This window comes from Protopterus annectens, chromosome 1.part0 (assembly GCF_019279795.1).
Source record: "Protopterus annectens isolate FY-2018-M chromosome 1.part0, PAN1.0, whole genome shotgun sequence".
Lineage (NCBI taxonomy): Eukaryota > Metazoa > Chordata > Ceratodontiformes > Protopteridae > Protopterus > Protopterus annectens.
In genome coordinates, this window is record NC_056725.1 from 123,331,713 (window position 1) to 123,344,857 (window position 13,145).

Genomic DNA, 13,145 nt, shown 5'->3' on the forward strand with positions numbered 1-13,145 from the left:
TTATTTTACTCAGAAGTGCAGAAACCAATTGAAAGTAAGCACTTATCTTTTGTAGTCTCACAGCAGGTTTTAGAGAAAAGCAGAGCAAAGGATACAGGCAAACACTTCCCCATCCTAGGGTAAAGGAACACTGCTCCCTATCCTCTCACCCGCTGCAGAAAATGAAAATCAGCATGGGCTCAGGACTTCACTAATCAAGGATGAAGTCAGCATTTGCAGAGACTAGGTGACTGCCTTAACAGTGGACTTACTGAAGAAGAGACAGGCTTTGATCTGCTCTTTGCAGGCTATTCCATGGGATAACAATTTGGCCTAGGCCCGTGACTGTGTGGGAGACCTTTAAGATGGGCTACATCTGAGTATATCTTGATGGACACTACCTTTTTGGATTCCAGTAGGCTGAAAGCTTTTCCAGGTAGCAGCTTTGAGTAGCTGAAACTTGTGGCAGTTTTTTGTTTCATGCCACACTCCAACAGAGTCAACATAGGCAGTGTTGGTGTGGCTCTTGGTTTGTAATCTGATACCCTAGAAAACACTCAGATCATTTGCTTGTAATACAGTCTCAGACTTTCACCAACTATAGCATGAACCTTGATCTGATCTGCAAGCAGTGTAAACATACTAGTAGTTTTGGCATGGGGGTGTCAATACATTTATGTATCTGGCATGCTGCATTACAATATGCATACTTTTAACTATGTTGTTTTTTTGTGCTTTTTAGCTAAATTATCATAAGCATATAAATTCTGCTTAGAGAAAAACAACTTGAGGGTTATCTGTGGTCCAAACTATTATTGTTATCCCTGTCCTTTTCTCCTCTACTGACAGAAATTACAGAAGGAATCAGGAAATACAAAGACCAAGAAAGATAGAAAAATTTACAGGCTCTGAAGAAGGGCATTAACTATGTTCACAATAAAGAGAAACTCAGCAGTGTCCAATGTTCTCAAAGGTTATATAAATGGGTAGAAGAGGTTGTACTATCCCTGCAATGGTAGTGCTGGTACTTTCTATTCTTATAAGGAGGCCTCAGCACAAGTCCGAATGGATGTGGAATTTACCAAAGATTAAGGTATAAGATAATCAAGTGTTCATGTGCTTCTCTGAGTCACAAAGAGGCAGCAGTGCTCAGATGAATGACCAGCCTGGGAAGTAGGTGGTACAGAAAAAACATGAAGGCTAGATTATGGAGAATCATTAGCTGGAAACATGATTCAGTTATGTACATGCTCAGAATGTTCTGCTGCAATAATGACAGCACAACATTCTGGTCACGGTAGCCGATAATATCCAACTGTAGCAAAACAAGGGTGATTGCTTCTTTTCCTACTCTAACATAGATGTTTGGCTTTCACCAGGGTTAACACACCACCCATTCTGGTCTTTATTGGGTTGTCTAAGTACCTTCCATCCTTGGGAGAAAGTCAGTTTTAACCAAACAACAGTACAAATCCAGTTATGGGCTCTTAAGCATTTAGTGAGGTCTTCAAAAGACCATATCTCCTGAAAGGCAACTCAGCATTCAAAGCATTATAGATGATGACATCAGCAATATTTCATTATTCATTTTCCAATACCTGCTTTATCATACTTGGGTCAAATAGGAATTGGATTCCATCTTGGCCAGCATAGCAAATGCAAGAGACCATGTCTTGGATAAGATGTCACTGCATCATGGGATGCAAGCATACACACACACACACACACACACACACACACACACACACACACGTATGGGATGCAAGCACATACATACACAAACACGCATGCATTTGTACACCATATACATAACTACAGACAATTTATAGGACTAAGAATTCACTTGACATCATGCTTTCTGTAAGTGTCTGACAACCAGATAACTCAGCCCATGAGGACATGCAGGTTTTCCACAGAAGGCACTGCAACTGGGAAACAAGAGTGAAAATTAAGAACTGTGAATACTTGCTCTTTTTTGTATGGCTGTATTTCTGTATATATTGCCACGATCATAGCTTTTAGATTACAGAGATAGATAGTGGAGACAGGGTTAGGAAACACCATTAAGCAGTGACTCCTCAGTGCAGGAGGAGAGGGCTTGGCCATTACTTATGGAATAAGACCCCAGTGGAACTGGAATGCTATACAATGCTGCTCATTGTGTTTTTTATGCTGACAAGCAAAGATAAAGATCAAATATTTCTCATTATTAAATTATTATTTTATTTCAAAATGTTTACAAAATTAAACATCCATTATAATTTCAAGGGTCTACTTTAAGGCCCCATTGTGCACTGTAAGAGTGGTGAATCCTTTGAGATGAAAGAAACAGTTTCACATGTTCTGACTGCAGTAAGTTTGTTTCCACACCATTAGTCTGCATTTATGATAGTTTTACAGGCTTATTTTAACATCACGTATATAACACTTATTTTACTATAATGTATACAAGACAAATTTGTTTTTCATGTACACGTACCTGATGTTTGGGATTCACTACTGTTCAAATTGATGAGACCATATAATTTTTCTTCCTCTTTTAGATCATGCCCAACCCTTTTTAGAGTGTCTATGCTTTCACGGCACTCTCCCAAAAGATTCATCTGTTCAAAAGAGAATCCAGAGAAACGTCATTAATTTTGTTCAGGCTGCAACAGCTAACTAAATGGCACAGTTAACAGTTTTCGCCCTTTTCACTGGCTGTAAAATGTCATGCACATGGGGTTGAACAAACCAGATTTTTTATAAAAAAAAAAAAAAAAAAAAACAATTCTTAGGCTTTTCCATGACCCTTAAGCAGAATAAGTACAGGTATTCTGCCAATACAAAATAATATGAACATTCTGGAAATGTGAAAATATGAATTATATTAAGCATGCAAACAGAAAGTATAATACAAGCGATGGCAGAACACCAATGAATTTACTTCACATATCTCCCCTTTTGCTAGAATTGTCTCATTAAGGATTATCAGTGAAATGCAATTAGTGGCAAAGTCTATGCATCTGGGCCTCAGAGCTCTAGAGCAATGATTTGTATCTGCAAGGACTGCTAACAGCAAACAGCACATGGTACTTTATGGCAGGACTGCAGATAGCAACACAAGGGAATCAATAACTACAACTGCTGCCAACATTTTTCTGAAAAAAATATATGCAATTGAAGTGCAATACAACCCCCAGTGTGAAAATATGCACACATACACATGCACATATATGTGTAACTTTATATAGATTGATAAATAGATGTGCACATTAATGCAAATATGTCATAAGAAAATCAAGAAAGAAATACCAAAGACAGTACAGCCATAATAAAACTACACATGTAAAATGCATAGACAACTACATAATTCTAAATTCCATTAAGCAAAATCAAATGTTTTCTTTTCTAAATGAGTCTTCTGGTTTAATATAGGATTTTTATGGATAAAAGTGTCAGTTCACTGTGCTGTACTATGAATTTCATAACTGCATTTGTATATGTGTTTTAGCTGTTGCTGTCTCCCCACCCCTCATCTCCAAGAGAACATGGATCTATTTCCTGCAACAATCAACCCATTTGCTCCACAGGGTTGGGCACTGGTTCACCTTGGGCTAGGTGAGAGCTCTACAGCCCATTCGCTCCTGTCCAGGGAGCCCTATTGGTCTATCTGTTCTCAAAGTGATGAGAGCCAAATAGTAGGTAGCAGTACAGCAAGCTGGTTATTCAGACAAACCTACTACCCCCTAGACAGCCTGCAGACTGTAACAGTGGCCTGGGTGGGGGTGGGGGTGGAGAGCTCTGTATATGTCTCACACATACCTCTTATTACAGACACAGCAAATAATTCCTTGCTCAACACAGCTCAAGTCAGCATGGCCACAACAGGCATGCATTACAACCAACCAGTAGTTACAGCTAAAGTCTGCAGACCTAGCATCCTTCCTCCTCCATCCAAGGATCAGCAGGCTGGTATAAGTCATTCAGGCTCCTCCTTCCCATGAATCCTTCAGACACCCAAGCTGATAATTGAACACAGGTTGTCCAGACAGTGATTCGTTCAACTATACCAAAGCATACCTCTCAACTGTCCCTGATTTTCATGGATGTCTCTGATTCTGACTCAAATTTTAGCTCTGTCCCTCTTAATACCTCCTAAAACTGGTGACCTTTGGAGTAAAGGTGGTGAATTACACTTAATAAACGATTACAATAATTAGTGTTATAGACTTATTTTACTACAGAAAATGTATATTAATTCTCATGCACTTGATCTGTCAATGTCTCAAGTTAATAGTACTAATATTTGAAAGTGTCCCTTATTGTCCCCAGTTATTTCTGGATTTGTCCCTGATTCTGTTAAGATTTGTCACTGATTGGTTAAGAGCTATGTGCCATAGGGCCAGGGCAATTAACTTATTTTAAACCAATGACCATCTGAACGTATTCATACCAAAGGTTCACAAGTTAAACTATGCTAGGATGAAAAACAACTGCCTTCCAGACTAAATGAAAATTAGCTAAGAAATAAAAAAAAAAATAATGTATGATCTTCTACATATCAGACATATCAACAAGTAATTGTGTTTATTCTACCATTATCCTATACATATGACACTTATGAGGTGCAAGACAAAAAGAATAATGCAAGGAACATAATAATGAGGACATGTCAGAAAAAAATAAAGGAACAGAGAGAAGAAGTGAAGATGTGTGAAAATGAGGTGACGACACCCTGGTGGTGAGGAGGAAGAAAACCCTGATTACAGCTCACCTAAGCTAGATTTGATTGGTGGCTCTGATAACTGACAGAACAGCAGGGATGGATGGGCGTTCCCATCCTGGGGGTGGGATGTTCCATGGGCATTGCTTCTGATGATCCCTGGTGGAGGCTATGGAAGTCTTAATGAGGGGGCATGGTCTACAGAGGGGAAAGGGTGGTGGACATGGACAAGCTGTTGTGGAGGCCTGGCTATACACCACAGTGTACCACATTTATCTGCTTATTTATTTGTCCACTGAAAATTGTGAGCTCTCCCTCTCTGTCTGCAGTTAGTTTATTCTTCTCACTTCATTGATATTCGGTGTAGAAGTCTTAGCCTAGAGGGTTTCTCTGTGCTTTAAAGTCTTAGTCACTTATCTCTGAAATTATTTCTGCTGAATAGTTGCATACTTGAGCTGTTTGGTTAGCTTTTACATAGCTACATCAACTTTACTACAAGCTGCGATAAGTACAAACTTGAAGTGTTATAAGATAGTACTGCATTTTATTTTTTCTGTTTATTGTTTCATTAAATATTGTGTTAAAAATAGTACTGCATTTATCTGCTGATTTATTTGTTCACTGAAAATTGTGAGCTCTCTCTCTCTCTGTCTGCAGTTAGTTTATTCTTCTCACTTCACTGATATTCGGTGTAGAAGTCTTAGCCTAGAGGGTTTCTCTGTGCTTTAAAGTCTTAGTCCCTTACCTCTGAAATTATTTCTGCTGAATAGTTGCATACTTGAGCTGTTTGGTTAGCTTTTACATAGCTACATCAACTTTATTACAAGCTGCGATAAGTACAAACTTGAAGTGTTATAAGATAGTACTGCATTTTATTTTTTCTGTTTATTGTTTCATTGAATATTGTGTTAAAATAGTACTGCATTTATCTGCTTATGTATGTGTTCACTGAAAATTGTGAGCTCTCTCTCTCTGTCTGCAGTTAGTTTATTCTTCTCACTTCATTGATATTCGGTGTAGAAGTCTTAGCCTAGAGGGTTTCTCTGTGCCTTAAAGTCTTAGTCCCTTATCTCTGAAATGATTTATGCTGAATAGTGGCATACTTGAGCTGCTTGGTTAGCTTTTACATAGCTACATCAACTTTATTACAAGCTGAGATAAGTACAAACTTGCAGTGTTATAAGATAGTACTGCATTTTATTTTTTCGGTTTATTGTTTCATTGAATATTGTGTTAAAAATAGTACTGCATTTATCTGCTTATTTATTTGTTCACTGAAAATTGTGAGCTCTCTCTCTGCAGTTTTCCCCACCCACCCTCCTTGTTCTTGTTGTGGTATTAATCTTGGTGGCTTTGGAATTGACCACCCCTCCTGTAAATTTGTGTTTGAACACTCCTCCTGAGCCCATCTCATTTGCTCACTCAACCAAGTACAGTGAGGTCATATTTTGATTTCAGACATTCCTACCATTCCCATTTGTTCAGCCTTATCCCAGCTCTATCCTAGTCTAGTCTCATTAGCTCATCCTGCCTAATACAGACAGAACATTTGAGTAGGCATACCCACTTAGGCCCTGAACTTGTCTGATTGAAGACTGCTGGAACACGGCTCAGATCTGAGGTTTTTTACTGGTTAATTGGGTAATTTGTTTAAATCAGTTTGCTTGTTTTCTATTGATATATAAAACATGTTTTTGCACTTTATCTGCTTTTACTGTATTTGTGTTTCTTCCTACTTTATTACCTTATTTTGCTTTTGCCTCTTTTTAAAAGTACTCAATTGTGTTTATTCTGCTGCATTTATTACTGCTTGGTAGTAACCTGATTAAATTGTAACTGTCATTTTAAGTCTTTTGGTTAAAGCACTTGGGCTTCAGACCAGTTGTTTTACATTAAGAAGGTTTGTGGTCTGCACTGTTGTGGCAGGACAGGTAGTTTACATCCTTCTAAGTTGGGAATTGCTGACTGAAGGCTCAGTGTCTGTTATTCTAAAAGTGTATTAGTTCTGGTTAAGCACTTGGGCTCCAGGCCAGTTATTTTACATTAAGAAGGTTTGTGGTCTGCACTCTTGTGGGAAGAGAGGCTAGATTCTACCCTTCTAAGCTGGGAATTTCTGGTTAAAGGCTTACTGTGCCTGCTTATTTGAATTGTTTTTCTGATATTGGTGTGTCTTGTCTGCTGTAGCACAGACTAGATTCAGACCTGCTGAATCTAGCTTTGTTTGTATAACTTGAGCATTAATCCAGGCCAACCTTTTTTGGAGAAGGTTCCCCTGCACCCTAGTGGCAGGAGTGTGCAGTTAGAACTTGTCTGATTGAAGATGGCTGGAATAGGGCTCAGTTTTGAGTTTTTTCACTGATTAATTGGGTAATTTGTTTAAATCAGTTTACTTGTTTTCTATTGTTAAAAAAAAATAAATTGCATTTTATTCATCTGCTTTTATTGTAATTGTGTTTATTCCTACTTTATTACCTTACTTTGCTTGTGCGTCTTCTTAAAAGTATTCAGTTGTATTATTCTGATGCAGATATTACTGCTTGGTAGTAGCCTGATTAAATTGTAACTGTTATTCTAAACCTTTTGGTTTAAGCACTTGGGCTTCAGACCAGTTGTTTTACATTAAGAAGGTTTGTGGACTGCATTGTTGTGGCAGGACAGGTAGCTTACTTCCTTCTAAGTTGGCAATTGCTGATTGAAGGCTCAGTGTTTGTTATTCTAAAAGCGCATTAGTTCTGGTTTAAGCAATTGGGCTTCAGGCCAGTTATTTTACATTAAGAAGGTTTGTGGTCTGCACTCTTGTAGGAGGAGAGTCTAGATTCTGCCCTTCTGAGCTGGGAATTTCTGGTTAAAGGCTTATTGTGCCTGCTTATTTGATCTGTTTCTTTCTGAAATTTGTGTGCCTTGTTTGCTGTAGCCCAGAAGTTAGTTGTTTTTTGGCCATTTTGGCCTAATTTGTTTCTCTTTCATTTCCCTGCTATAAAAACCGCATTTGCATGGTTTTGCACGCCGGGCAGCGCCGGTTAGCTAGGATTAAACTATTCCCTGCTCCACGAAGTCTACTCTTCAATTTTTCCCTTGGAACTAGACAAACTTTCAACTTAAGCAGTCAAACCATTAACTTCACAGCGTGGCACTTGCTCAAAATTAATAGCAAGCACTAATAAACCTAGCACTAGACCCCTATATTGTTCAGAAGGACAAGACTCTCTATTCGTCCCTACCAGCCAGTCAGTAAAAAAGCTCACTTTACCTATTCAGGCATGCCCAAAGGGCAGTTTCAGGTGTACTCTCCAGTCCAACTGGTGAATCTGGGCATTTTGAGGCAGTGTTACAACTGTCTCATGTACGCAGACAACCCTCTCCTCCTACCACCAAACACTAATATATGCGAAAGATGCAATTATACAGCCAAACTGGAGGCAAAGCTATCTCAATCCAAGGCTGGAACTGACAGTCAAGAGGAGAAGGAAAATACTTGCAACACACCACCAGTCTCACATAGACCTACTAAACCAACACCGGCAAATAACACACATAAATACACGAAAACATACTCAGAGGCTCTAAATAAAAATCTGCAAAAGCAACTGAGACATCCAAAGCAGACACCCAAGCAACCTCCACACCATATCACAAACCATGAAACACATACTTTACATAATCATTGTGCCAAGCAATCACAGCCCTTAAGGCAAAATAACATACCCAACATACTAGTAATAGGCGAATCTATAGTCAGGCACACTGATGTCCCACTAACTAGGCTGGACAAGGAGAAGGTTACAGTTAGCTGCCTGTCGGGCACCAGGATCTGCCACATAACACAAGCACTCAGGTCTCTCCAGAACAAGTACAAATACGACTCTGTCATTGTCCATGTTGGCATGAATAACCTGAGACGTACCTCCCTGGACTACATGAAAAGAGAAATGGAAGAACTCTCTGATCACATAGCCCAGGCCGGTATGACCCTGACCCTGAGTAGCATCCTGCCCTCACCAAGAATGATGCCACAGTATAAAGAAAGAAATTAACAATTTCAACAATTGGCTAAGTTTCTGGTGTCATTCAAAGGGGATTCAGTATCTGTCCACCTGGGATGACATGCTCAACAAACCACGTTGCTTCGCAAGAGGTGGCTTGCACCTGTCACCCTTAGGCCTTCGAATACTGGCCAAGGCTTTTGCCACCCCCATAGTGCCTTTTTTAGGTAAGGCTCAAAAGACAAACCCACCACCATAAATAGCACAAGTAACCAAAAGCTGAGGGTAATGCTACTCAATGCCATAAGTCTAAACCTCAAAATGCATGCACTCGAGGCACTCCTCAGTATGGAGAACATTGATATCTGTGCAGTAACAGAAACCTGGTTTAAGTCTCCAGAGAGCACCCCAGCACTACCAAGCTATAACTCATACCATACTTTTCGACCACAGAACCAGGACCGAAACACAAAAGGCGGGGGTGTATCAATATTCATCAAGGATACCAACACCTCCAGGTTAGTGGCACAGCACAATGCCTGAGAGATCATCCATGTACAACTAACAACGGGCAGAACTGCAATTCAAATTGTAGCTTGCTACAGATCACCCACCATGACCCAGGACCCCCATTCTGCATTTCTGGAGACACTGGAAAATATGAAGGTCCTACCAAATGCCCTAATATTGGGTGATTTCAATTACCCAAACATTAACTGGGAGAACTACTCAAGTACTAACGCCCATGCCCAACGCTTCCTAGAATTTTTAAACTCAAATGCCCTGGATCAACTGGTCAACACCCCCACCAGAGGTGACAACATATTGGACCTAGTCATCACCAACATGGGCGACCGGTGTTCTACACCAGAGGCCAACCCCTTGCTGGTTAGATCAGACCATAGACTAATCACTCTGGATATCCACATTCCCTCCCCACCCCCAAGCAAGGAAACCACTATGAAAAACTTTTCAAATACAAACTTCACGTTACTTAAGACGAGGTGGAAAGTTTCACAGCCCCCATGCTAAAGGACAATGCTGTCCAAGCTGCTGAATCCCTTACAAAGGCACTCTATAAGCACCTGCAAGAATGCATGGATCATGCTATCCCAAGCAAAACCAAGAATCACTCCTCCAAGAAAAGGAGACCAGTCTGGTGGACCCCTGCCATAAACAAGCTATATAATAGAAGGAGGAAATTAGTACAGAAAAGAGTAAAATCCCAAGAAGGAAAGACATCCCTGATCAGTATCAGCAAGAAACTCATAAAATCATCTAAGGCTAGCTTCGAAAGAAAAATTGTCAAGGACTCCACAGATAACCACAAAGCGTTCTTTAGCTATGTCAAGAACCTAAGTGGAAACTCTCAGATCTGCTCTGAGTTAGTGCAGAATGGCACAAAGTACACTGAACCGACTGATATTGCCAACATTCTTGCAGACAGGTTTTAGTGCAAACTTCACCCCCCTCTCACCCCCTAAAGGGCCCATAACCATAGCAGAAGAATGTAGAGCCCTGGCAATCACTGGCACACAGGTTAAAACAGCCCTATCCAAAGCCAAAAATACAGCTTCAATGGGACTGGACGGTGTCCCAGGCTGTGTCTTACATGAGCCCCAAATGAACTAACCCCTCACCTAAACACACTGTTCAAACTCAGCCTCTCTACAGGCTATGTGCCCATAGTGTGGCGCACAACTACAGTTATCCCACTCCACAAAGGTGGAGCCACAGCAAACCTCAGGAACTATCACCTTATAAGCCTGACTAGCCTGGTCTGCAAGGCTATAGAGCGCATCATCATGGAACTCATTAACAGAGACATTGGGAACCTCCAAACATTGGACCCTACCCAGTTTGGCTTTGTTAAGGGCAGATCATGCCTCCTACACGTGGTGGACTTCTTTGAAACAGTTACCAGGGCTTTAGATGAGGGAAAGGAGGTCCACACAGCCTACCCAGACCTCGCAAAGGCTTTCAACACCATTGCTCATTCTGGTATTATGGACAAGCTCACCAGCCTGAACATAAACCCCTACTTCATGAGATGGGTTGCCAATTGGCTCATGGATAGAACCCACATGGTTAGAGCTGCAAGCTCTAGGTCAGACTCTAAACTGGTTACAAGTGGCATCCCCCAGGGCTCAGTCCTGGGACACCTCCTGTTCGGTATATACTTCTCAGAGGTACAGGCAAGCACAAGAGGACTCTGGCTGACCAAGTTTGCAGATGAATGCAAACTGGGGGCCATAACTGACTCACCGGCTGATAAAGACATCCTCCAGAAGGGTCTCATTGAGACGGATACCTCGTGCCAAAATCATGGCCTCATGCTAAATGCCAAAAAGTGCATAGTCATCCCCTTTGGAAAAAACAAAGTACCCGCGAACTACCACATACGTGGTAGTCCCCTAAATACAGAAAATGTAATAAGGGATCTGGGGACCCAAGTAGACAGTAATCTCTCCTTTGATAATCATATTGCCAAGGTGGTTAGAAAATCCTTCTATGTGGCCAACCTAATCACAAAAGTGTTCACATCTAGAACAAAAGAGGTTATTGTGCCCCTCTTCTCATCACTCATCAGACCCATCATAGAGTACAACGCCCCATTTGGGATGTACCTTACAAGACACCTGCAACAGCTGGAAAGACCACAGAAGCACCTCACCAAGAGGATTACTGGCCTCAAACAGATGCCCTCTGCAGCCCGACTGAAGAAACTCCAGCTATACTCAGCTGCATACCGCTTACTCAGAGGTGATCTCTGCCTGACATACAAGGCCATGTCCAACCCAGAATTGATGGACATGCTCCACCTAAAAAAAACAAATCCCCAAGAGCAACACACTCTACAGATCTAAATCTCACCACAACGATAAACAGGACATGCTGGAGGGATAGATTCCTGTCCCAGAGACTCCCCATGCTTTGGAACAGGATTCCAATCTACATTAGGCTGAGCCCCTCACTAACACTCTTCAAGAGAAACCTTGCCGAGTGGATAGGAAACAGAAAATTTACCCCAGGGATCACTGCAGTGGTTCTGCTGGACAGAGGCACAGGGAACTAATGGCTCTGCTGGACAGAGGCACAGGAACTAATCTAAGGAGACGGCGAAAGCCAACACATTCTGGCTAGGCTTACAGATGCCCTCAGGCAGATAGCCTAGTACTTACCTATGAACCTATGGCCTCACTGCATGCCAGCCACTTGGACGCAACTATGGAGGCTGTAATGGGATGGGGAAGTAACAGGGTAGGTCTTCATAAATAAATACCTCCAGGTGAATGGAGTACGCTAGATCCCCAAAATATTCTTACGATTTGCGTTGGACCCAGGTATATCAGAGCAAGTTGGAGGTGGGGCAAGGAGAAGTTGGTAGACCCAGTAATGGATGTGGGGCACTGGATAGAAGGCCATTTGATGATGCAGGTGAGCAAAAAGTGACCCCCCCCCAAAAAAAAAATAGGAGACAATGTAAAAAATGAACAGGAGTCAGAAAACTTTGGTGGTATGCAATGCATCATAAAATGTCAATGACTGGTGTAAAAGTAATAACAAGGGGCAGGTGTGGAAAAGAGTGGCTGGCACTAGAATAAAGCAGCATGCGAAAAAGGAGTTAGTTCCCTAAAACAGAGGATTTTTAAAAATGTAATGCATTGATGGAGCAATCATATCCGTTTGTGTGTGGGACTGAAAAAAAATGAATAGCACAACAGAGAAATAGGGGGCTTAGAGCTGTATCAAAGAAAGCTGTCTTTAATGTAGGAGTCTTGGCACTCTCTCTCTCTCTGGTTATAATTATACGTTATAGAATGCTGCAAAAGTCTAAAATAAATGGTGTTTGTGTTTGTACATATTACTCTAGCAGCACTGTGGGTTGGAGACGGTGGCATTGACAAAAAGGCAGGAGTCAGAGCTGGAAGTGGCAGAGTTAAAGATGTTAAGATTTACACTGGGTGTGACAAGGATGGACAGGCTTAGGAATCAGTATATTAGAGGGTCAGCTCAGGTCGGACGGTTTGCAGACAAAGTCAGAGAAGCGAGATTGCGTTGGTTTGGACATGTGCTAAGGAGGGATGCTGGGTATATTGGGAAAAGGATGCTAAGGATGGAGCTGCCAGGTTAGAGGAAAAGAGGAGGGCCAAAGATAAGGTTTATGGACGTGGTGACAGAGGACATGCAGGCGGTTGGTGTGACAGAGCAATATGCAGGGGACAGGAAGAAATGGAAACAGATGATTCACTGTGGGGACCCCTAACAGGAACAGCCGAAAGAGAAGAAGACTCTAGTAGCACTGTACCTCTCCATTTTGCTGAATGTCCCAGATTTAGCCTGATATTGTAAACATGTTCCTTCTGAAAGTTTTAATTTTCAGGAAAATTATTTAGGATTACACTCACTAAGTAATGCCAGACATTAAAATGTTATACTTCTTATTGTTCAGAAAATGCATGTTGATGCAACAAAGC

At 41.2% G+C, this 13,145-nt stretch overlaps 1 protein-coding gene across 3 annotated transcripts in view; it reads right to left on the reverse strand.

The window, feature by feature from the left end:
* SYNE1 (spectrin repeat containing nuclear envelope protein 1) overlaps window positions 1-13,145 on the reverse strand; it is a 2,173,401-nt gene that overhangs the window by 356,139 nt on the left and 1,804,117 nt on the right. For all 3 annotated transcript variants that reach the window (XM_044089035.1, XM_044089189.1, XM_044089105.1), the window contains one exon: window positions 2,459-2,582. In XM_044089035.1, coding sequence (XP_043944970.1) covers window positions 2,459-2,582 — 124 coding nt within the window. The remainder of the gene's footprint in view (window positions 1-2,458; window positions 2,583-13,145) is intronic.